Source organism: Podarcis filfolensis (assembly GCF_964270895.1).
Source record: "Podarcis filfolensis genome assembly, chromosome: 1".
Taxonomy (NCBI): Eukaryota; Metazoa; Chordata; class Lepidosauria; order Squamata; family Lacertidae; genus Podarcis; species Podarcis filfolensis.
Window position 1 is genome coordinate 57,791,841 of NC_139604.1, and position 23,906 is coordinate 57,815,746.

The window sequence follows — 23,906 nt, forward strand, 5'->3', positions numbered from 1 at the left end:
TTTGTAAGTTAAATCTTAAAGAGGACGTTGCATCCCCACCCCTTTGAACATCAGCCGGACCGAGATGAACAGGGAGACGGACTCTTTCCTAGTCTGTCAAGCCCCGAACTCAGATTTTTTAAAATAGTACAGACTGACCATTCCTTTCTTCGATGACGGGACTATTTGCTTATTTTTGATTTTTGATGCGGGGGGCGGGGGAGGAATGAGGGCACAGCTACTTATTGGAGCCAAAGGAGAAGTCTGGGACTTTATGGGAGCTGGGACTGGGCAGCTGGACCAGCAAAGAAAGGAGGTCGGGCTCTTGTAAGCTCACATTTGTGTCCGTGCGCGATGGAAAGGAAACGAGAACGTTGTCCTACCAATGCAAACGTAAATATGTCGGGGCTGTTAAAGCCCTTTTAAAGTGCAGCGGTGGTTTTCTTCCCAGACCTGCCCCATTTTTTATTTTCTGCTGAAAACTCCCCAAAAGCCAACAGCCTCAGGTTGCAGCAAGCACGAACGGCTACCTCCGGTTTACCCGCGCTGATGTTTAAAACCCCCGTTTGAACGCACCATTCACCTCCACGCGCCCGCCCTCTCCCTCCCTCCGTCCCTCCCTGCAGCACGAAGCGGAAACTCAAAGTCAGGCAGTGAGCCGGTGGAAAGACTTCCGAGCCCTTCCCCTCCTGGCTCGCCCAGTCGCGTCTGAGCCAATAGCAGGCGCCGCTCTGAAAAACCGCGCTTCCCATTGGAGCGCGGCGGCGGTGACGCTCTTTGAAAATAGGAGCGGGCGGCGTGCCTGACGTACCGAACCCTGGGCGGTTTTTCTCGCTTGGCGTGAGGCGCTCTCCGGCTCGTGCGGCGGCCGGACAAACGGGACCTGCGGCGGAGCGACGGGGGCCCAGCCCAAGTGAGTTTACAAGCCGTTGAGGGGGAGAAAGGGGGCGCGAGGGGAGGCTTTCGGAGGTCGGTCTGCTGGGGACACCGGCCGTTGCTCGGCCGGCTGCGGCAGAGAGCCGGGGAGAGGGTGTAGGTGGCGTCTTGGCGGGCGTGGTGGGAGTCTGGAGCGGAGGGGCGCCTGAGGAGCCTTACAGAGCTCTGCGCGCGTGGGGCGGGGTTCAAATGCGGCCCTCCAGGCATCTCTACCCGGCCCTCGAGGCGTCATCCATTCCGCCCCTCTCACTGACTCTCGTCCATGGCCTTTCTGCGTAACACCAGTGTGCTACTGACCAGGGCTTGTGTTTGGGAATGGACAGGAGCTTACAAAAACCTGTTATTTTTGCATGGCTCGAATGCAAATTGGTGCGCGAAGAGGTCGTAGCTGCTGCTGGTGCTCCGCCTCCTTTTTCCTCTGGTCGCTGCAGGATGCTCTCCTTGGGCTTCAGTAGGTTTCCCCACCCCCACCCCACCATTCACTTCTACGCGCCCGTGGTGTTTCCCCAGAGGGGGCTGCAAAGGCAGAAGCATCAAGTGGTTATCCGCGTTGAGATTTTATTTTTTTAAAATATAAAGTGGTATCGATATATAATAATAATAAATATGTCTACTCAGAAGTAAGCTCCACCCAGTGCAGCGGAACTTTCTCATGGGTAAGCGGGTCTTTTATAGGGTTGCAGCCTGGGAACTACTCGGAGGGGATGCCAGGCTGCTTGGCGACTCCTTCGGGAGCTGGTGGGCTGAGGGTCAGACCAGGCTGCGGGGAGGTATTGTAAGCATACGCAAGTTCAGGGGTATTTACTCTCCATCAGCTCGTTCTCAGTAGCAAGAGAGTCCCTTAGTTTCCGTATTTGGCTGCCAGGTACCGTTTGAATTTAGCAGGGCAAGCCCGAACAGGAGGAATGGGAGGAGAAAAATGGAGATATCAAAAAGGCAGAGTGAATTTGAAGTTAGAAAAAGTAGCTTCCGTATAAACCATCATTAAGTCTCCCTTTCCTGGGGAAATTGGAATCATCCATAGAAATAGAGAAAGCTAAGTTGTAAGGTAGTTTTACAACAATTCTGTAGCATTTTTCTATGGCTTGGTGAAGATTAACATACTTTCTGTTAAGAAAACGTCTCTCAAGTCATTTCCAGCACTCAGCTTCATGCCAAGGCTAGCATTCCTTTGATTTGCATACAGAGTGATTGTGCTTTTCAAAAACTGTTCTTTTAAAAAGTTTGCATATTAAATAAGATTCAGACTAGGAAGAATGGGGACTCCTGTCTTTTCTGATTGACTGCTTTTTTATTGGGAGGTACCTGTTCCCCAGTTCAATATGGTAGCACCTGAATTTCTCCTTTGATTACTATTAACTGCTCCCATTTCAACTGTGGAATAGGTTTTATCTATTTAAAATATAAATTTGTGGGTATGTGTGTGATGTTTTTGAATTTCTGGGAAAGCGGAAATGGCAGTAAGGAGGTGGGTGGAGGAGAAGCATGCAAAATGGCCATAGGGAGGGGAGGAAAAGCTAGCGTTGAAGGAGGTGTAAAAGTGAAAAGTGTAGTGCAAAAAATAGGTTGAGTGCTTGCTTAATATCCACTGGATATTAACATCAGGAGGAGCATTTATGAAAAAGACATTTGCACAAACCAATGCTAGGTAAAAACTGAGATTATTACTGCATGTATCTTGTATGTAAGTTTACAGCTTTGCACTACAATTGTGTGTGTCCTTATTCAGAAGTAGTTCTGTGTTTAGTGAGGGCCTTAATACTCAAGCAAGTGCATTTAGACAGTGCTAGAAACTCAAAAATATATACTAGGCACCAAATGGTTCCTTAAACCAAGGTTACAGGCACCAAAATGGAATGCCCAACTACCATTTTGGGTAAGACAGCTCTAAAGTCTTTCAAAGGATTGGCTGGCTGTGATTATCAGTGAAACATCTGGCTAGTTCAGATGACAAACTTGAGCTAGGTTCAGAACTTTGAGAACCTAAAGAAGAAAAGTCACTTTATCCAGGGATAGTCCACATATATATTGGCCTATTTTTCTTAACAGTGACACAGACCATTCATAACATATTTTTCACATCTGTGAGCAGGGCAGTGTGGTGGGGTAAGTGGAGGCAAGCTACAGCAGTTAACTACAGTGGTGCCTCGCAAGACGAAAAGAATCCGTTCTGCGAGTCTCTTCGTCTAGTGGTTTTTTCGTCTTGCGAAGCAAGCCCATTGACGGATTAGCGCTATTAGCGGCTTTTAGCGGATAAGCGGCTTAGCGGCTTAGAAAAGGGGGGGGGGAACCGCAGGAACTCGCAAGACATTTTCGTCTTGCGAAGCAAGCCCATAGGAGATTCGTTTTGCGAAGCACCTCCAAAACGGAAAACTCTTTCGTCTAGCGAGTTTTCCGTCTTGCGAGGCATTCGTCTTGCGGGGCACCACTGTATAGCATAGTTCACCACTCCTGCTCAGGCTGCACAGCAAAAGCATTTTGGTTCCTGAAATTCATTCTGATTGTACAGGTAAAATATAACTGATAGAATTCTACAGGATGTGGTATTAGTGTGTGGAAACAGTCAAGATCCAAAGATCTCCAGACATGCACCTCCAGATGGTGGCGGTGTCAGGTGCCATCCTGGCATCTAGGCATCTTCACTTGGTCGCAAGTGGCCGATAGGTGCAAAATGCTCGGCGCTTGACTAATTTTGAACACTGTAAATTTGTGTCTAACTTGGAGCAAGACCAATTTTATTTTGTGGCATTTAGGGACATGGGATTGCAGCCTCAGGGCTGTGTCACACATTACAGAAGTATGCGTTCCTCCTGTCCCAATGCATATGTGACAACATGTATTTTAAAAAAATTAAAAATGATGTATAGTTGGGTGCCTACCCTTCTCTCTGCCGAATGGTGGCAAGAGTCCATGGGGCTCCAGGCACTCACCCAGTGTCTGTGTTCCTTTGGAAAATTGAGACACGGCAGAGGCTGTTGTAGCTTTAAGAAATATGGTTTATTCACCTATTTACACTTTTAGTCTGCATGGAGGGATTCCAGACGTTACAGCATGGTCATTTCAAAAGGAACTTGTAGCCCACAGCACTGCAGCCCTGGAGTCCAAGGCATCTCTCCAACCCAACTCTGCAGATAGCCCACCCAAAGATAGATCCCAGCCCTCTTCCTGCTTCTTCCCAGTACCCATTGCTACCAGGTTCCCTTTTCCTGTTGCCTCAAACACAGTTACCATGGCAACCTTCCAAATACCTTTCTCTGTTCGCAGCTCTGGACAGGTGTTTTTTTTAGTAGCCCTAGCTTGGCCAGGTCATTTTGCATAGGCTAGCTCAGGAATTTCTCTGCAGCTTATATTTCTCCCTTCACATTCCAGTAATCAAAATCCAACCATTTAATAATTTCTAGGGTATAGTTCCCCACCACCACTATAACAATATTTAATGGGAACATGTGAGAGGTTGCAGCAGTTGAGACACTGGCTGTCTGAATATATTTTTTGCAAGAGATGTGTAGTGAAAGCCACAGACCCTGCTGCCTTTTGCTCACTTCTGTTTTTAAGATGTAGAGTGGCCTTGAGGTACAGGAGGCAGGCAGAAGGTTGAGAAAACCATTTGAGTTTTGCAACATGATGCTGTTTTACATTGTTGCAATATACTTCCTAACATTTTGTGGGGAGATCAATGGATTTTTGTTTTTTGTTTTTTGTGTCTCGAGCAAGAAGTCTCTTTCATTTTTGCAGGCCAAGCCATGTGGAAGATGGGGAACCCAGTGATGCCGGAAGAACGTGCAAGGAAGAAACTTGCTGAATTTCTACAAAATATTGACAACAATGACTGTGTGTGGATGGATGAGATTATTGAAGAGGCTAAAAAGATGTTTATGAGGTATGAGCAAGAGATCTAGAAATGGTGCCCCAAAGCATGAGTTTTTTGTTCTATGAATCCATTGAAATCACAACAGCCCATAAACTGTGTATATATCATAGGTTAAGACTAGGTTTGTCACCCATGCTAGATTAATTTTAAATAAAGGCAACGGTAAATGTGCAAGGAAAATATATTTACTTTATTTATTTATTTTACAGCCCACCCATCTGGGTGTCTTACAGCATATCTAAAAACATAATAAAACATCACATATTAAAAACTTCCCAATACAGGGCTGCCTTCAGATGTCTTCTAAAAGTTGTGTAGTTTTTTATCTTTACATCTGAAGGGAGGGCATTTCACAGGGACGGTGCCACTACTGAGCAGGCCCTCTGCCTGTTTCCCTGTAACTTCGCTTCTCGCAGTGAAGGAACCAGCAGCAGACCCTCGGAGGAGGACTTTGGTGTCTGGGCTGAGCAATGGGGGTAGAAATGCTCCAGGTATACTGAACCACCCTGAGACCCTTGGGTATAGGGCGGTATATAAATTCAAATTATTATTATTATTATTATTAATTATTAATTATTATTAATACTGGGACAAGGCCATTTAGGGTTTTAAAGGTCAGCACCAACACTTTGAATTGTGCTTGGAAACGTACTGGGAGCCAGTGAAGATCCTTTAGGACCAGTGTTATATGGTCCCGGCAGCCACTCCCAGTCACCATTCTAGCTGCCGCATTCTGGATTGGTTGTAGTTTCCAAGTCACCTTCAAAGGTAGCCCAACATAGAGCACATTGCAGTAGTCCAAGCGGGAGATAACCAGAGCCTGCACTACTCTGGCAAGACAGTCTGCAGAGAATGCTTCTGGTTGGATGTTAGCTGGTTGCCATAAGTCAGTGGTGTCCAAACTTTTTTCAAAAAGATTTGATGAAGTGAAGGGCCGTGAGGGCCGAACAAAGTTTTTTTAGGATTGAAGTTGTTGAGCTTTTTGGTTTTACCCCAAAGCAAGATTACATACTTGGAAGCTAAAGCTACAATTGTAGGGCATATAATTCTCATATGCTATATTATTAGAGAATATGTTACAGTATTAATGTGTTTTCTCATGTGGGAGTATACAACAAAGTGATTACTCCGTCAGATGTAGTACAGTACAGAATTTTATTGTATCAGGCTACCATCTTATTCAGTGTCATTAGTCTCTGGGTTTCAGGAAGTTTGATGCTGTGCCAGGGTCAGAAACCAGACTGGCTTTGGTAAAAGAATCCCAAGCTGCAAACAATATCCTGAACTTCAAACAATGTTTTTTCCTATTCTTTACCAAAATGAGAACTTGAAAGATGAACTTTGAATAAAAGTGGGATACCTGCAATTTTAACCTGTCATCAAGCCATTGCTTCTGAGGAAAATGTTGACATTCTCGGTCTCCAATAGCTTGACCTCTGTAGGAATCGATACCTTGATTGTTCCAATCCTACAGCATGAATTGTGTGAATTGGTCTGAAATAAGAAATTGCCATTCAGTGAGTAGTTGGCAATATTCCTAGGTAAAGGCACTTGGCAGACCAGAATTTAAACTGCTGCTCTTATCTCAAAATAGTGGCTCCAGTGATGAACCTGAGCTGATGCCAAAAACACCATCACAGAAGAGTCATAGGAAAAAGAAGCGTTTTTCTTCTGTTAAGAATGATCACTTTGCTACAAAGAGGTAGGGAATGTATTTGTGGGCTAAGTAGCAGGGAATAATCTGGAAGATAATGTTTAAAATTCCTAGTTGTTACTTCAGGAAAATGTCTAGATTGGGTTGCAATGTTTATTTGATTAGCTAAATATGTTTTGAAGATTTTAAAATGTGTCCTTTTGTGCTTTTGTAATGAGGGATGGATTGTAAATGTTTTTTAAAATTAAAAATAATTACCGCCAGGAGATCTCCACACAGTACCTCACAAAGCACATCACAACAAAGATAGGCCTTTCCTAATTCCATCTATCAGGTGTCCCAGGACTGCAAATCTGAAAGGAATCCCCCTCTCTATCCCTGTCCATCACCCAGTCTCTTAGTCTGTTGTAAGCAACATAGTTATCCTGAATCAAAAGACAAGGTATAAATCTTTAAAATAAATATTGATTCACAGTAATTTCATCAGCCCAAGGTTTGAATGATATATACCGTATTTTTCGCCCCATAGGACGCACCTAGACTTCCCACCGGGCTCCCACGGCTTGCTGATATCTGCCTGAAGCCCAAACCAGGTCGGTTGGTGGCGCTCCGCCTCCCCGCTGTTCCACGAGCTTGTGGGGCTGGCGGCGGGGAGAAGCGTTCTTCTCCCCGCCGCCAGCCTTCAGACCAGGTCCAGGGACAGCAGGAAGGCGCGCTGCGCCTCCCCGCTGTCCCCGGAGCCTGTGGGGCTGGCAGTGGGGAGAAGCGCTCTTCCCGCCGCCGCCAGCCTTCAGACCAAGTCGGGGGACAGCAGGAAGGCGCGCTGTGCCTCCCTGCTGTCCCCGGAGCTTGTGGGGCTGGTGGCGGGAGAAGCACTTCTCCCCGCCGCCAGCCTCCAAACCAGGTCGGGGAACCAAAGCCCGGGGCGCGCCCCGGGCTTCGGTCTGCAGCCTACTGCTCGCAAACCTTGCGAGCCCACGGGAAATCCCACTGGGCTTGCAAGGCTTGCAGATAGCTTCCTGAAGCCTGGAGAGCGAGAGTGGTAAATTGTTGATGTAACATTTCTCACTCAGTTTGTCTAGGATTTTTCAGTTCAGCTACGCTATTGTCCCTTGCAACACCAAATTGGTTTTATGACTCCATTTCTGCCAGCTTTGGCATGCAGTGAGCTTAGTCCCCATTGCTTTCCTTACAATGTGTTTCTTTTATCAGGTTGTCAAGAAGAGAGAGTACTCGGTTATTTTCCAAACGGATTACCCGAAGTCGGAAAAACTTGGAAATTAATGTAGAGAATGCCTCCCCTTGTCATCGTGTTACTAGATCTCGGGCTGCCTCATCTGCCAGCGTCTCAGATGCTCCTCTTAAGAAACTATCTTTCAATTTAGCCAAAGATCGGTTACCACTAGTAGTAATCAGTGCTAATGAGAGGCGTAGTGCAGAACTGCAGGCAAAAAAAGTGCTACCTCAGACAGATACAGTTGATTTGACTCTTAAATTATCTGAGGAGGGGTCTCCTATAAAGAGATCACCTTTGACCAAAACTTGCCTTGTGGTGAAAGAAACTCCTGAAGCCGAAATAAAAGAGGGACGGGGAATATGCAAGATGAAAATAGCAGTAGTACCCGGTGCCGCTGAAAACAAAGAATCCAGCACTCAGAACCAAGAACCAAGTGCCCAGAACCAAGAGGACAGCTGGGCTTCTGAATCAGAGGCTGCTCAGAAGTTAAACCAGAACTCACAAGCACCCACCACTTCAAAAGCAAACCGTCGCTCAGTCCGCCTAAGCAGGACCTCCAAGTCCTCCAGAGCTTCTATGGCTGAGAGATACTCACTCAGTACTAAAAGGGAAAGAATGATCCGGAGATCTAGTCGGAAGTCTTTGTCAAAGCGGAAAACATCCCAGCGGTCATTATCTGCTAGGCACGAAAGTTGTAAGTTTCAATAATGTGAGATAAGAGTACAAAAAAAAGTGTTGCTGTTTTTACCTTGTAGCAGGCTAGCTTGATATGAACTGCAAAATGCTTCCAATATTTAAGATTTATTTCTTTATTATTTTGGTTAGGCTTCTTTCCACTCTCTTGATAACTTCCTTTGTAGTTTCCAATAACTCAAGGCAAAAGTAAGGTTTAAAATTGAAGGTGATGTATTGGAATAATTTTACTCTATACTCAGTGAGACTTTGTCTTGAAACACCTGCTTCCTATTTTTTAAACCTATCCTAAGTCATGTGGTGCAGGCCTTAAGTACATCTAGGGGAAACCTACTGCTATCATTTAGGTTTGGGGGCACTTAGCAATAGTTGGTTCTTGGGATAGGTGGATGCTGCCAAAACGTCCCATACTTGCTGCCCATCAGTTGCCAGCTGAGAAGGTAGGTCTTCTGCCAGTTTGGGGCGATGCATCAACTTTGTATCTCAGAGGAAAGTGATCCAGAGACATGAAGCTGCTGTGGAACAATCACTGCCAGGTGCTTACATAAATGTGTGCATAGCCAGAGGCTCCAATGAGGAGGAGGAAGAAGAAGAAGAGTTTGGATTTGATATCCCGCCTTTCACTCCCTTTAAAGAGTCTCAAAGCGGCTAACATTCTCCTTTCCCTTCCTCCCCCACAACAAACACTCTGTAAGGTGAGTGGGGCTGAGAGACTTCAGAGAAGTGTGACTAGCCCAAGGTCACTCAGCAGCTGCATGTGGAGGAGCGGAGACGTGAACCCGGTTCCCCAGATTACGAGACTACCGCTCCTAACCACTACACCACACTGGCTCTCCAATGAGAAGAGGCATGGTCATAAAATGTTTGGGATGCCTGCCAGTGATGTGTGTAGATTTGTGTTAATTTGTAACCTGCTTTGGAATTAGCATGTGCAGTGAATAATGGGCAATAAACATTTTAAATAAAAGAAAAATAGTGGCCACCAGGAGATCTGTATACACTGCCTCACAAAGCACATCACAACATCCTACTCTCATCCTCCAGCTACAAAAGGAGCACCTGCATTCTGCTTATTGCTTGCTGACAATTTTGTGATGTAGGGAAGCTAATGCATTCTGTATATGCTACAGAAAGTAGTCCTGGAGTATAAATTAACCATTGTCAGGTGTCTGTCTGAGAATGTGTTTCAGACTCCTTACCAGGCGGAATTAGCGAAAACTTTTCCAGTCACAGCAAATGATTTTTCCAGTACTGAAGATTTTAAAATTTGAGCACTTGTCCCTTAGCCCATGGTAGATCCCAGTGGTGCTTAAGGAGGTCCAGGATGCTGTTATATATTGTGAGGTGCAGTGTAAGAGCCAGGATGCTTCTGCGGATGTTTGACTTTGTTGGAGATGTAACCTCATGTCTCTTCTCATTCAGGTCATGTTGCTGTGGCTGAAGAAATTACTGAATCTGGGTGAGTTGGAATTAGAAACTTAGATTATTATTTTTTAAAGTGATGAATTTAGGAGACGTGGCTAACTGAGGAGCTAAATGGTAGCATAACTACCACAAGAAGATAAACACATCAAGTGGGCTTTTAAAAAGTGATTTAACATACAGCAGTTTACAGCTCCAATAAGGTAATGCTCCGGGGACTATAAAGTCCAAAAAGCAAAATGCTAAAACTTGATTTAAGGGAGGAAGCATTTGTTCTGAGGGCTTGGACAAGGCCTCAGGCTCTCAAATGGCACATCAACAAAAAGGCAGGAGCTCAGCTTTCTAAATGTGGGATGATAGAGTGTCATATGCTTATATAACCTAAATCCAGCAAGTGCTAGCTTCAGACTGGGGAACTACTCTAGCCCCCTTTGAAAGATGGTTTGACACGCTATCAGGAACCTTAAAGAAATTTCCAAAACAACTAATGAAGCTGTGAATACAGCCCTTGAAAACCAGTCTGAAATTCAATTGCTCCAAATGACAACTGATTATCTATCACTTAGGCTAGAAGAATAGGTGGAAAAACCTTAACATTCATTATTTACCTGAAAAAAGAGGGAGGGGGAGGTATGGATGCATTTATAATCAACAGGACCATGAATCTCACTGTCTCCAGTGGATTTAGAGTGGGCTCATAGACTCCTGAGCAAGTGAAACTCCAAGAGACTCCAAGCCTGTATTCTTGGCAAATTATGTTTACAGAGTTCACTATTTTATTTATAGATCTTGTCAAAGTCTAGGTACTTATTCTGACAGTAGAAGTCTTACTATTCTCGACCCTATTAATAGCCCCTCATGGTAGTTCTGTCTTTTCCTTCCTTTTCTTTTCTTTTCTTTTCTGCCCTACTGAACTTCCCTCCACATTATGGTAGAACCTTATAGATTGGTGAAAGTGCAATCGCTTAATGTAAAAGGTTCAGGTGCTGCTGTTAAAAGAGCAGAGGTAGACTCTATCTTGCAAAAGGAAGGAACGGACATTATGCTTTAAGAAACTCTGAAGCTGGGTAAAGATTCCACAAAAGTGGACTTGTACAGACCAATAGCACTTATAAATGTGGACGCTAAGCTTTTCGCTGCCATTATAGTGAAGTACTTGAATGTTTTTATAACCTCCTACATCTCCCCTGACCGGCCATGCTTCATGCCATTTTGAAGCATTGCAGGATCGGTAAGAAGGTTTCTTGATATAATTTATGAATTGCAACCTAAAGAAATGCCAGTATTGTTACTTTCCCTGGATGCCTTTAAGGCCTTCAATACAACATACCCATCTCCCTTAACTGTTCCTCATAAGGCTTGGTTTCCAGACCATTTATCATCTTGGCCACCCTCCTCTGCCCAGGTTTCAAGTTGTCAGTGACACCACATACACAATGTATTTTTTGCAGAAATTGTATTAAATAACTAGACTTGTACCCAGACAGAAGAGAAAGGAAATGGTGAATCTATTTTTGAAAGCATGGCAGCAGTGAGGTGTTGTATGGGCTTTCTGTAGTCTAGTATGAGCTGAGGCTAGAGTTCAGCTGATAGGTTGATAACTTCATTTCATTACTTCAATGCATTTAAAGATACAATGAAATGATAAGACCAATTAAAATTCATGCTGCAAGATAGAAGCATGAAAGGAATTTGCAAAGTTTTTACTTTTAAAAATATGCATACCTTTTCTCTCTTAGATTGATGATAGAGCCATCATCTCAGAAGGTAAGTTCTAAAGAAGACTAAAAGAAGTTTAAGGCCACAATCCAATACCCATTTACCCAGCAGTAAGCCCGACTCAACTCTATGTGACTCATTTTTGGGTAGAACTGTGTGGTTAGCAACCATCCAGACTCAAGCAAGGGTGAGTGTAATGTGCATGGAAGAGTTGGATGGCATTCCATGGTGCATCTTCAGGGTACATCTGTCCTGCCTCCAGACCTGCTCAACACTGACATGCTGGATGAGATGTTTTGACAGAAACTGCACGTTCAGACTTAATCTGCAGTCAATCCTTTGAAGTTCATGATTGCATCATTTGAGCCTGCGCATGTTGGATTCCACATTAGTGAACCTGAGTGCTGTCCTAGAATGCCTTCTTTCCTATGGCTCTCACTGAAGTGCCAACATCATTTTTAGAGATACTCGAAGGGGCTTAGTCTGCCTAACATTATTTGTGCTAAATCGTTAAAGGGCCCACTTAGTTGTCTAGTGATTACACATCTATGGGAGGGGCTTGTACTGAGAAGGAATTTGCCTTTGCTGCAGGTTGATGAGAACCCTCGCATGTCCCTTCGTTCTCACAAGGCCAGTATGCAAGCAGTTATCAAACCTGTGGAACAAGATGGAGATGACAAAGGTCAGTATACTCCTTGGCTAAGTAGCAGAGGTCAACGGTGAGTTGGATAGAATGTATTTTGAGGAAAGGCAAGTTTACAAGCCTATTATTTGCAAGATGCTCAGTTGCTCAAGCAAAAATAATGACTTGACTGGCCAATGTGGTATAGTAGATGGTGTATTAGTGTTTGACTGAGAAGTCCAGGTTCAAATCCTAGTTTGGCCATGAAGTTAATGAGGTGAGCTTCAGCCAGTTTTCTCTTGAACTAATCTACATTGAAAAAATGTGAGGAAGCACTGTATGCTGCCATGAGGTTTTGGAAAGGAAGGGTCCTATAAAAATTCATAGCAAACTTGGTTATGTCACATACACAGGCATTCAGCTGGATCTTTCTTCCACTTACGTTTGAGTTGTCCCCCAGCTTGTTTCCTTGCCCTAAGCTCTGGAGTATACTAAGGAGCCAAACGAGCTCCATGAAGTGGCGCTCAGGGGTGATCATGTTAAGAGCCTGAGCCATTCAGATTTCCAGAGGTCAGCCAGAGCTTTGACAGGAGCACACGTCATATCAGCCAGAAAATCCCTTGGAGCAACCTGGAAACCTACTGGATCCATCAGCTTCCAAGGCCAAACCATCCTCATAAATCTCAACCAGAAGTGATCTGACCATGACAAGGGACTAATGTCAATATGCCCAACTTTCAGATCAACCTCTTCCTGCCCAACTGAAAAAGGGTCTTGCGTATGTTGGAAGATGCCTGCCTGCTAGGCAGGTGCCAGGTCCCAAGAGACTCACAGAATGTATTCCTGCATATTTGCTGAATAAGGATGAAATCTCATCATGTATTGGCAATATGCTTAGTCTAAAGTAGGTTTCACCTCTTGCTGTTCAGTATAAACTTGGAAAGCAAGTGAAGAAACCCATCTGGGCTTCCATTAATAAGCATAAGACAGGCATACTCAGGAAGTGCTCCACCAAGTCACTTCTGCAAAATCCAATTACTAGTATTCTGTTTTAAAAGAAACATTTCATTAATACACAGCCCAATGTACTGAGTCTACACAAGCTTGATTTGCTACATATTGAAATTCTAGAAATCAGAATTATGTCTATAAGGGAAGTAAATAGTATACTCCAGAGCTTAGGGCAAGGAAACAAGCTGGGGGACAACTCAAACGTAAGTGGAGGAAAGATCCAGCTGAATGCAACCAAACAGTGCTGAGGGTTCATCGTCAAGCCTACCTAGTGACAGTGAAGGCAGCAAAGACAACATAATTTGCTGCCTCCATTGCATCCTCTTCTGGCTAGTGCAGGACCTTTTACATTCTGGCCCAAAGGAGGTGGTGGAACCAACAGTAGCTGACAGTGACCTGTTTGCAAAGCATTTTGGGGAGAAAATCTTGACTGCTGTTACAGCAGATGAATCTCATGGGGTGTCCAGAGCACTGGCTAGTCCTATTATGTTGTATGAGTTTCAGTTGGTAAAGCTTGAGGATGTGGACAAGGTGCTTGGATTGGTCAGGGTGACATTAGGGCTCTTACCCTTGCCCCTCTTGACTGGTTAAAAACTAGCAGGGAGGGGAAAGCTGGCTGGGCCAGGGAGGTGATTAATGCCTCCTTGCGAGAGGGGGCTAGTCCCTGCCTACTTGAAGGAGGCAGTGATGAAACCACTCCTTAACAAATCCTCCCTGGATTTGGAAAATCTAAGTAACTACCAACCAGTTGTTTGTGTCTCTTTCCTGGATCAGATCCAGGCACTTATGCAGGAAACTGATTTTCTATATCTATTGGGGGTTTAGGCCCAATTTTGGCACAGAAACTGCTTTGGTTGCCCTGTGTGAGGACCACTGTCAGGAGAAATGTTGTCCCTGTTAATTTTCTTTGACTTCTCAGTGGCTTTCAATGCTATCAACCATGGTATCATTTTGGTGCAGCTGCCCAAGCTACGGGTGGGTGGCACCACTTTGCAGAGGTTTTGGTCCTACTTGGATGGTTGTTCCCAGAGGGCGTTGCTTTGGGAGTGTTCATCAGTTCCATGGAGCCTTCAATGTGTGGGAGCCTTCTCAAGGTTTGATTTTATCCCCTGTGCTGTTCAACATCTACATGAAACCACTGAGTGGAGTTATCCAGAGGGTTGGAGTACATTGTCAGCAATATCCTGGTGACACACAGCTCTACTTCTCCTTTACATCTGGAGGAGAGGTAGTGGATGTGCTGGACTGTTGTCTTGCCTTAGTAATGGACTAGATGAGAGGCAACAAACTGAAGCTCAATCCAAATAAGACTGAGACACTGTTAGTGGGCAGTTCCCTAGACCAAATGACTAGGATGTTGCCTGCTCTTGATGGGGTTACACTTCCTTTGAAGGAGTGGGTATGGAGCTTGAGGGTGCTTCTGGATCCATTCCTATCTCTTGAGACTCAGTTAGCCTTAGTTGTGCGGAGTGCCTTCCATAAGCTTCTGCTGGTGGCCCAGCTGTGCCCCTATCTGGACAGGGACTGCCTAACTACTGTTGTCTATGCTCTGGTAAACCTCTAGGTTAGATTATTGCAGTGCTGGACTGTCTCTGAAGATGGTTCGGAAACTTCAGCTAATGCAGAATTCAATGGCATTGGCTGCCATTTAGTTTCTGGGCCCCATTCAAAGTGCTGGTTTTGACCTATAAAGCCTTCAGCAGCTCAGAACAGCAATACCTCAAGGACTGCCTGTCTCCATATGAACCTACCTAGACCCTGAGATCATCCTCTGAGGCCCTTCTTTATGTGCCTCCACAAGAGGTCCAGAGGGTTACAACATGAGAATGGTCCTTTTCTACAGTACTGTACTCCCCATTTGTGAAATGTTCTCCTCAAGGAGGTACAGTTGGCACCTTTATTATACACCTTTAGGTGCCAGGCGAAAATGTTTCTCCTTAACCTGGCCTTTGGCTGATTACCACCGATTCCCTTTTAAATGTTTTGTGGAAAGGGGGGGTTATTGGTTTGTTTCTGTTCTTATTTTTATTATGTATTTTGCCTTTTTTATATTGTAACTTTATGGTGTGAACTGCCCTGAGATCTGTGGTATAGGTCTAATAATCATAATAATTAATAATAACTCTGCCCTGACAATTATAAGTATTCATCCATTTGTTGACTAAACAACTTTGGCTTCAGGCCTTTGCTACATGAAACACTTTCACCATCACTAATTGTAGCTCTCTTTCTCTGTATGCAGGGGGAAGTTCTGAAAGGACTGATGAGGTGCAAAAGCAGCCCCAGAGTGCTAGGTATGTTTTATTCGGACAAAACCTCCATGGAGCAAAACAAGATGATGATATCTGAGGATTAAGTGCTTAATTGTTCTGTTTGGTTGACACCTGTATGCAGGTTGAAGGTGCTAGGATCTAAAAACAGTGGAAGAATGGAAGGAGAGGAAGTGAAGGGAAGATACAAGATGGGTATTCTTACAGTTTTTTTCTCCTGTGAGGAGAGAGAGGATTTTCAGAGAAGACTGTAAGCATCATGAGAATAGGAGAGCAGGTCCATTGGCTGGTTGATGGGTAGCTCCTATGTGAGAGGATAGTTAATTAAAATACTTAACTGAGCAGCTATATTTCTTCTGGCCTCAAAGGACCCTAAGCAACAGAGAATGGAGCCAGAGTCCTGTACTTCCCATGGTAATTTTGAGACAAGGAGGTGGTTGATTTCTCTGCTGGTGCATCCTATGAAATGAGCCCTGTATTAATATTTAATATTTACAGGAGGAAGCCAAGCTATAAAAGAGCAGTTTATGAGCAAGATGAAGGACAGCACTCAGAGGAGGACTTCTCCCCTGCAAGGAAAAGGGCTGTATCTCCTCAGTGCCCTGCCAGCAAAGTAAGTCGAGAATTCCATCTTTGGGAGTAAACCAGGTCCCATCATTTGCCTTCCAAGGACTGATCACTTCCTGTATTTTTCAGGTTGTCCGTCCTTTCAAGACATTCTTGCATACAGTGCATAAGAACCGAGTGCTCATGATGACCCCTGGCTCTTTGAGTCGAAGTGCAACCATGAAATCATTCATCAAACAAAACACTCCTATCCAGGCCACTCCCCAGGTAGAGTGAAGTCCTGTTTTGTTTTGTTTTTAAATCCATGTATACCACCTTGAGTTCCTAGGATGAAAGGATGGATGTAAATGTAAGAAATAAATTGTACAAAAGCTTCACATGGGCTTAAGGGAAGGAGGAGCTGTAAGAGTAAGAGGGCTTAAGAGACTGAAAGGACTGGCATTGGATTGGATGAGAGCAACATTTCTCCTTTGCGTTGAGCTAACCAGCTTATGTCTTTGACTGCAGGTTGTGAATTACTCCATCCCCACTCCATAGCTTAGCTTTTCAGTGATCTTTTAGCATAAGTTTATTGTATGCCATTTGGTTAAATCCATTACTTCTTCTTGGGTTAAACAGGGCTTGACTGGTGAAGCATGGCAGATTGCTGTCATTTGGTGAAGAGAGTTGAATAGGGCAAATCCTATATCAACTAGTGGTCTAGTCCTTTTGTATTGTTGGCAATGAAATACTGATAATTTGGGTGCTAACTTCCAAAGGCATTAATTATTTCTCAATCTTCTCTTCGTACAGCGGGGGTTTGTTGTAAGTAACAACATTTGGTCTCACAGTAGCTGTATTTGTATATCATTAACATGGTGTGTTATCTAATGGCATTCTTAACCTGCATAGTGACTTAACATTGCTTCCTCTTTTTAAGGTGGAATTCTAGCATTTTATTTAGTGCTTATTAGGGTAATCTTACTAAAAAGTAGATAATGGGTAGTAGCACTGTGCTATTTTGTTCCCTGTAGTAAGAAAGCCACAACCATTTCAAAACACGATAATCAATAACTGCCATTTCTTCTCTTGAATGTCTTAACATTTTTTCTGTTTAATTATTTTAAGTTTAGAATAAAGTGCAAAAAAGAAACTAGATGCATTCTTGAGATCTTGGTTCAGTTTTCATTGGTGGACTTGGCCTTGGCTCTGGTGGTCCAGAGCTTTTTCACTTCCATTATGCACACTTACATGGTATGATCATTGAATTCAGGAAGACTTCCTTCTAAACAGGGATGCCTATTTTCCTCCTTCCTTACGTTTGTTAGAAAGTAACTACATAGCTTAATTTGGGCAGATTAAAAGGCTAAGGTTAGCTATCAGCTTCGTTTTTTTCATCTAAGGCAGTAGATCAAACTTTTTTTTTTTTAATCATGAGCTAGCCCAATCATATTGGCTGCTGCATTTTTATATTCCTTACAAGTTCTATTAATGCATGGATATTGACAGAAGTGCCCAAAATGAAAGAATTTTTGCAGGTGTGTTGCTTCTGTCAATATTGTGTGATGGTGATAGTGGAAATAGCATCTGCTTCTATGTAACTGAAGGCAAAGGAGCCCTGTCTTGTGCTGGATCTACCTGTCAAATCACTTGATGGCTTGTCTGAGGTCTGGGCATTTCTAGACTGCATGTGTATTAGGAAGTGTAGGGTGCAATACTTCAAGAAGGTAGACAGAAATTACCAGTGTGTTGTTGCTATGTGATTCTTCCTACCCAATCCACCATAAGGTGCATCAAAGCCTTTCTGAAATAAGTAAAAGATGCATGCTCTAGGTCTAACAATGCATTCAAGTACTATAGAGAGTGTTGTCTAATCACTAACTGTTTGCTGTGATTTAGCTGGGGGGGGTGAGGGAAGAAGTGTAGAACAGGCATTGTGAGGGATTGAGCAGTTCTTGCCTATCTTGCTCTTTGGAAAAATTGGTGGCTAAATTTGTGCTCTCTTTTTGTAGCTGCTACACTTTCACTACAAAGGATGTTTTCACTGTTAGGAACATTTGCCACAGTGGAGAGAATAGTTCCTTCCAGTTCTGTTGCCTGTCTTCTACTGGGGGTGGGTTTCCATATTACAGTAACTGTTAACAGACACATCATTCTATTCATGTGTGCTAATGAACTTCCGTTCCTACCTAGCAAAAGGAAAGAGAACGGTTAGAGTCTCAAAGAAAGAGGGAGGAAGCAGAACAACTAAGGAGGCAGAAACTGGAGGAGGGGAAAAAGCAGCGGCTGGAGGAGATAAAGCGGTATGCATCCATAGACATCCTTCCAGTTACTCCTTTCCTAGTTCTGCCTTGGAGCTTTTTCTAACTGAACTCCTGTGTGCCATCAGGAAGCGCGAAGATCGCCTTCGCAAGGTGTTGCAGGCTCGGGAACGGGTAGAGCAGATGGAAGAAGAGAAGAGAAGGCGGCTTGAGCAAAAGCTTGCTCAGCATGAGGAGAAAAATGAGAAGGTGAACATGAATATGGCCAGAGAGCATTTTGGAAACGTGTGTTCTTCAGAGTTTAATTATCTATTTTGAAATCCTAACCACTCTCATCAGGGGAATATGCCCCATTGTATTCAGTACGACTTAGTTTCTGAGTAGACCTGGTTAGGATTGTGCTGATAGTCTTATCAACCCAACAAGTCCCTACCTCCGTGTGTTTGTCTTGTGAAAACAGTGAAGGGCTTAGAGTGTTTGGTACGTTATAAAGGACATATCTCTTACATTACTGTGTTAGGCTTATCTTGTTTTTAAAAGAAACATGACCTGTATAATGACATGATATACACAACCTATTGTAGGTGCGTGAGGAAAAACTGGCAGAGGACAAAGTTAAGAAGAAGGTAGCTGCCAAGAAGTTGGAAGAACTTGAAGCCCGGCGGAAACAAGAAGAAGATGCCCGTAAAAAAAGAGCTCTGCAGCTGGTAAGGGCAGGGTGTGGGGATGGCTGGCCATGTAGGACAGTAGGCACACCCCTGTTGAGGCTAAATTCAAAGCCATGTAGCTGCAGGACTTGAAGAGGCTACTCTTTCAAGTATTTCTATGTCTTTCATGGTCACCAAATCTGTAGTGATTTTTAAGGTAACTGCTACTTTAGCATAGTATATAGCTCCAGTTAAGGATCTTAAAAAAATAAACAAATGTCTGCCTCTTCATCAAGCTTCAGAGGTTGACAACTTGAAGGGGAAACTTTACTAGAAATCTAAGTCTAGTTCATAAGTTTGTCTTGCCTGAAGTATTCACAGTTGCTATTCACCTATGAAACATAGGTGAATAGCAACTGAATACTTCAGGGTGGTTGTCCCAGGTGGAGTTGAGGATTTGATTCATGCCATGCAGATGTTTATGCATAATCTATATGACTTCACTACAGCTCTTTAGGTCATTATACTAAGAGGAGTTGGAAAAGTTTTTTGTTTTATAAGGAGGGCCCTGCTGGGTCAGATCAAAGGCCTGTCTAATCCAGTATCCTTTCATCCCAGTGGCCAGCCAGATGGGCGGGGTATAAATATTTTTTTTTTTTAATTATTATTATTATTATTAGTCCCAAAGCAGGGCATGAGTGCAATAGCACTAGCCTGCTGTGCTTATCTTTTCAGGAGGAAGAGCGAAGGCACAAGGAGCAAATGCAGAAAAAAAGGGAAGAAGAGGAACAAGAAAAGGCTAGAAAGATTGCAGAGCAGCATCAGTTGGAACTAGAAAGGGAGAAAAAGCTGTTTGCTGAGAGAGAACTAGAGAAGAGGCGAGAACAGGAGAGGCTCCAAGCACAGCGGTAAGAACAGAATGACTGAGCAACCCACTTGAGAAGGCTTCCAGTCACTCAGCACAGCCAGTCCATATAGGGCAGAGTGAAGACTTGCTCCTCCCGGTCTGCCGCTGATGCCCTGCCCCCTTCAAAGGCTAATACTGGCCAGTTTAAATTTTAAAAAATGGCAGACGATCCCATCATCCCCCACTGCCAGTCATAGCTGAAGCCAGCAGCTAGCACCAAAGGGAGGATGGGGCTGCTCTCCCACCCCCAGGGAGCTGGGCCAGGCCGCAACAGTCGCCCACCCCATGAAAGGGTAGGTGTTCTTTTCACCAATCTAAAAAATATGGCTATGGATGAAGCTGTGAGGGGGGAATGATTTGAGCCCCAAGGTGTATGCCACAGGCTGTTGGGAGTGCTGCCCAAGATAATGCTGGGTGTACAGGTCATGATCCCCTTCTTTCTTTGGATGGTAATGAAGTGTCTTTTGTCTGCAAGGGAGCATGAACAGAAAGAGAAGGAGAAGGCTGCTCGGCTGCATAAAGAGGTTTTAGCAGCAGCCAAAGAGAAGGAGCGACTCAGAAAAGAGTTAGAGGAAAAGGAGAGGAAATTGGTAAGTGGTTCTCATGTTTCTCACATGAATATATTCCTTATACTAAAAGGTATGTTTTCAGCTCCCCAAGTCTGGGTCCGGTTGCTTTAGGGGAAATTTAAATTGGCAGACCCTGTATGCTTCTTCCTGGAGCGCACTGTGTCATCAAGTGTAGGGTGGGAGCAGTGACCTATCAACAGCACTGTGTGGCCTTTTTGTGTTTTAGCAGGAACAGCGGCAACAAGAAGAGAAGCGAGAGAAAGCAGCTTCTGAGGCTGAGGCCAAGGCTTCCAGCAAACAACTGAATACAACAGTGGTTATCGAGGTGAGCTACAAACCACAGATCAGGCATTGAAAGGAGTAATGATGGCCCTGTTCACTTGCTCTATAAGAGAGCATGTGCTGCAATGCACAGGCCTACCCACAGAAGTACATTACCTTCAGTGTGCCTTGAGGCCACTTAATAAAGGCTTTGAACGTAAAGTCCCACATATGTTTTTCTGACCCAGTTATTTCCAAATCTGCCTTCTGCAACCTGGAGCACTAGATTGACTGCAGCTCCCATGATAGGAGTTGTAGTCCAGACACCTGGAGGGCACAAGATTGGGGAAGGCTGCTCTTATGTGAACAGCTACATTAAATGGAGCAATATATCTTAAACCCTGAAAAGGGCAGCAGGCCAAAATCATATACTTTTCTGTAAAATTTTATTGCAAAATATTGAGGTGCTGCTCCCCACTTTGTGTGTGTGGGGGGGTTCTTTTGTTGCTGACCCTATTTCCCCTTCTTGGTAAACTTACTGCATACATGTGATAATTTTGAGAATCTTACCATCTCTTCTCCCTCACCCCCTTGGATTTCGTAGGCAGAGACATAACATGAAAGTGCAGTGGCAGAATTTAAAACACACACTCCAATAAAAGGAGAAAGTTGTGAATGAGGAAGAATATTTAGACACATGTTACACATTCGAGAATACGTACAGATCTGTTGGCAAGTGGGGTTTGCTATAGTTGGTGTGAAAATAAACTGTTAACGCTAACTGGAATTTGGAATTTTTGCGTCAGCTTCTTGCTGGTTGACAGCTGGTTATCTCAACGGAGAAAGCTGTACTGTATAAAAGAAGGGGCCTTTAAAGAATAATGATGTGGCCATCGTCAGAAAAGTTGTGCTTCTTTAACTTTGAAAAGAGATTTGTTGCTGGTGGAGCGAGAGATCAGAGGGCCTAGGGCATGATTGGTTGCAGTGTGTTTTGATTGAGGGGGCATGCTGCTGGGTGAAGCTAGCCATATTGACTTGTAGTTTGTCAGGTGGTGGTGATTCATCATGCTCTTCTGATAGAATAAGTTCTTTCCTAAAAGGCTGTATTGAGATTCTAGCGCAGTGCAACAGCACTAAGCATGAGACTCTTAATCTCAAGGTTGTGGGTTCAAGCTTCATGTTGGGCAAAAGATTCCTGCATTGCAGGGGTTTGGACTAGATGACCCTTGTGGGTCCTTCCAACTCTACAATTCCGTGATTGTAACTTTGCCAGCAAAATCTGGTTCTATACCCAGTGACTTAGTTCTCTCCTCATCTTCTTTCCAGAACTCTACTAGCTGTAATTCCTACCCGATGACACCACAAGGCCCTAAACAGCCCAAGATTGATGTGAATAATTACGGAATGGATTTGAACAGTGATGATTCAACAGATGATGAGAGTCAACCCCGCAAACCCATACCTGCTTGGGCTACTGGTTAGTTTGAATCCTTTATAGCTGATCTTTCCTTATATTACTGTATGGAATGGGCTGCTTCAAGGTGTGATGGTGAAGGTGCGAAGACCACTAGCTTTTCCTCCATGAATTTGTCTATCTGCTGCTATTAGTCATGATAGCTGAATGGAACTTGTGTGTTCAGAAGCAGCATGCCCCTGAATACTAGGTTTAAAGGAGGAAGAGGCATTTAGCTGGCCACTGGATGCTGGGATAGACGAACCTTTAGTCTGACCAAGCTTGCAATGCTGTCTACTTAATGTTTATGCTCAAGTACTTGAGTGTTTATTAATATCTTCTTTGTTCTCGGGGGGGGGGATAACTTTTTTCAAACTTCCAGCCTGCAACTTAGGAAAGTGCTAGGAATCAGGTGTTGGTACTTCCAAGTCGTTTGAGAATATATAGTACATCATCATCTTATTTATTTATTTATTTATCTATCTATCTATCTATCTATTTATTTATCTACCTTTTTATTAATACAATAAGCTCACTATTTATGCACATTTAACTTAAGTGCATTCAGCTTTATACACATCACAATTTAAAAAAATTAGAAAGGGGGCAGGGTTCTAGGGAAATGAAATTGGCAATCCCACCCGGCATTTAACCCAATGTGTTTTGACTAGATGCAATTTTGGCTTTAGGGATGTAACCCTTGCATAAGTTGTGGGCTTACTGTATAGAAAAGTAGAACACATTATAAAAATTACATCCCTGTATTGATGCCCAGTATTTCTGTTCTGTAAAGCTGAGTCTGGGATATAATGAAAGGGCACCTTTCTTTTTTTAAAAAAGACTATTCAGTCCATGCTGGCCTTTTTTTAAAAAATGGACTGTGCTAATGGAAAGTCTTTCACAAGAGCAGTGGAACGTCCCCAGTTGCGAGAAACCATAGTGCTTGAATCCTATTTGCTGGTTTCCCATAGGCATCTGTTCACTGTGAGAACAAAATGTTGGACTAGATGGGCCATTAGCCTGATCCAGCAGGCTCTTAGGTTCATTGGATGCAACCTACTATCTTTGAGTTGAGTTCTTCATGAGCATTATTAATGGCACATAAAACTTGGTTAATTGGCTTCAACTGACTGTACGCTGCTCTTCTTTCCCTTAGGAAATCTACTAAGCCAGGCAATTATACATCAGTATTACAAACCAGTTGACACCACTGTCCTCTTTGGAGTTGTGAAGAGCCCTAAACTAGAAGAAATATTCAAGAAGAGCAAGCCACGTTACTTCAAACGCACCAGTTCTGCAGTGTGGAACTCTCCACCATTCCCAGGTGGCAGAAATGTACCATATGCTTTAAAGATATGATGTTTTCTAGATCTCATGGATGTGTGGTATTTTTGTTCAAGAAATGTATTTCTGTTTTAAATGTTGAGTCCCTTTTTTCTTGTTTATATTAATAAATGTTGCACTTCTAAGGCAGTTTTTGTCTCTGATGGGGAGAAGAGAGTACAGATTGCCAGCTGAAATTGGCAAGGATGAGTGAAAATCATTTGGCCTATATTTAACTTACTGAACTGCTAGGAAGAGTCTACGTGGTATAGTAGTTAATATGTCATGCTGAGAGTGAGGAATTATAGGTTCAGATCTCTGAATGCCAGTTTATAATTTTAAGGAAACTCCTAAGTCTAATGGCCCAAGCTAGATAGAATCAAGCTGCTGATACCATGATAGATGATGCTCTGAGGCATTTCCCAAAGGAGATTATTATCTACATAAGTTCCACTTGACAAATTTTGACAGTCATTATTGCATTCTGTGCAAGGCCTTGTTACTATTTTAAAAGAACCTGAAAAA

The 23,906-nt window shown here is 43.6% G+C and overlaps 1 protein-coding gene across 2 annotated transcripts; it reads left to right on the plus strand.

Annotated features, from left to right (window-relative positions):
- The first annotated feature begins 10 nt into the window (after positions 1-10).
- On the plus strand, positions 11-23,531 carry INCENP (inner centromere protein). Of its 2 annotated transcripts, none has more exons than XM_083575963.1 (18): positions 11-892; positions 4,651-4,795; positions 6,381-6,488; positions 7,653-8,371; positions 9,793-9,829; positions 11,532-11,559; positions 12,103-12,193; positions 15,387-15,438; positions 15,913-16,027; positions 16,111-16,248; positions 18,154-18,263; positions 18,350-18,470; positions 18,806-18,928; positions 19,604-19,776; positions 20,251-20,365; positions 20,571-20,669; positions 21,932-22,082; positions 23,215-23,531. In XM_083575963.1, the coding sequence occupies exons 2-18, from the start codon at positions 4,659-4,661 to the stop codon at positions 23,415-23,417; spliced, it is 2,520 nt and encodes an 839-aa protein (XP_083432089.1). In that variant the 5' UTR covers positions 11-892; positions 4,651-4,658; the 3' UTR covers positions 23,418-23,531. The 2 variants fall into 2 exon arrangements, with proteins under 2 accessions (XP_083432089.1, XP_083432088.1); XM_083575962.1 differs by lacking the exon at positions 11-892 and adding an exon at positions 1,216-1,366.
- Positions 23,532-23,906: the final 375 nt, after the last annotated feature.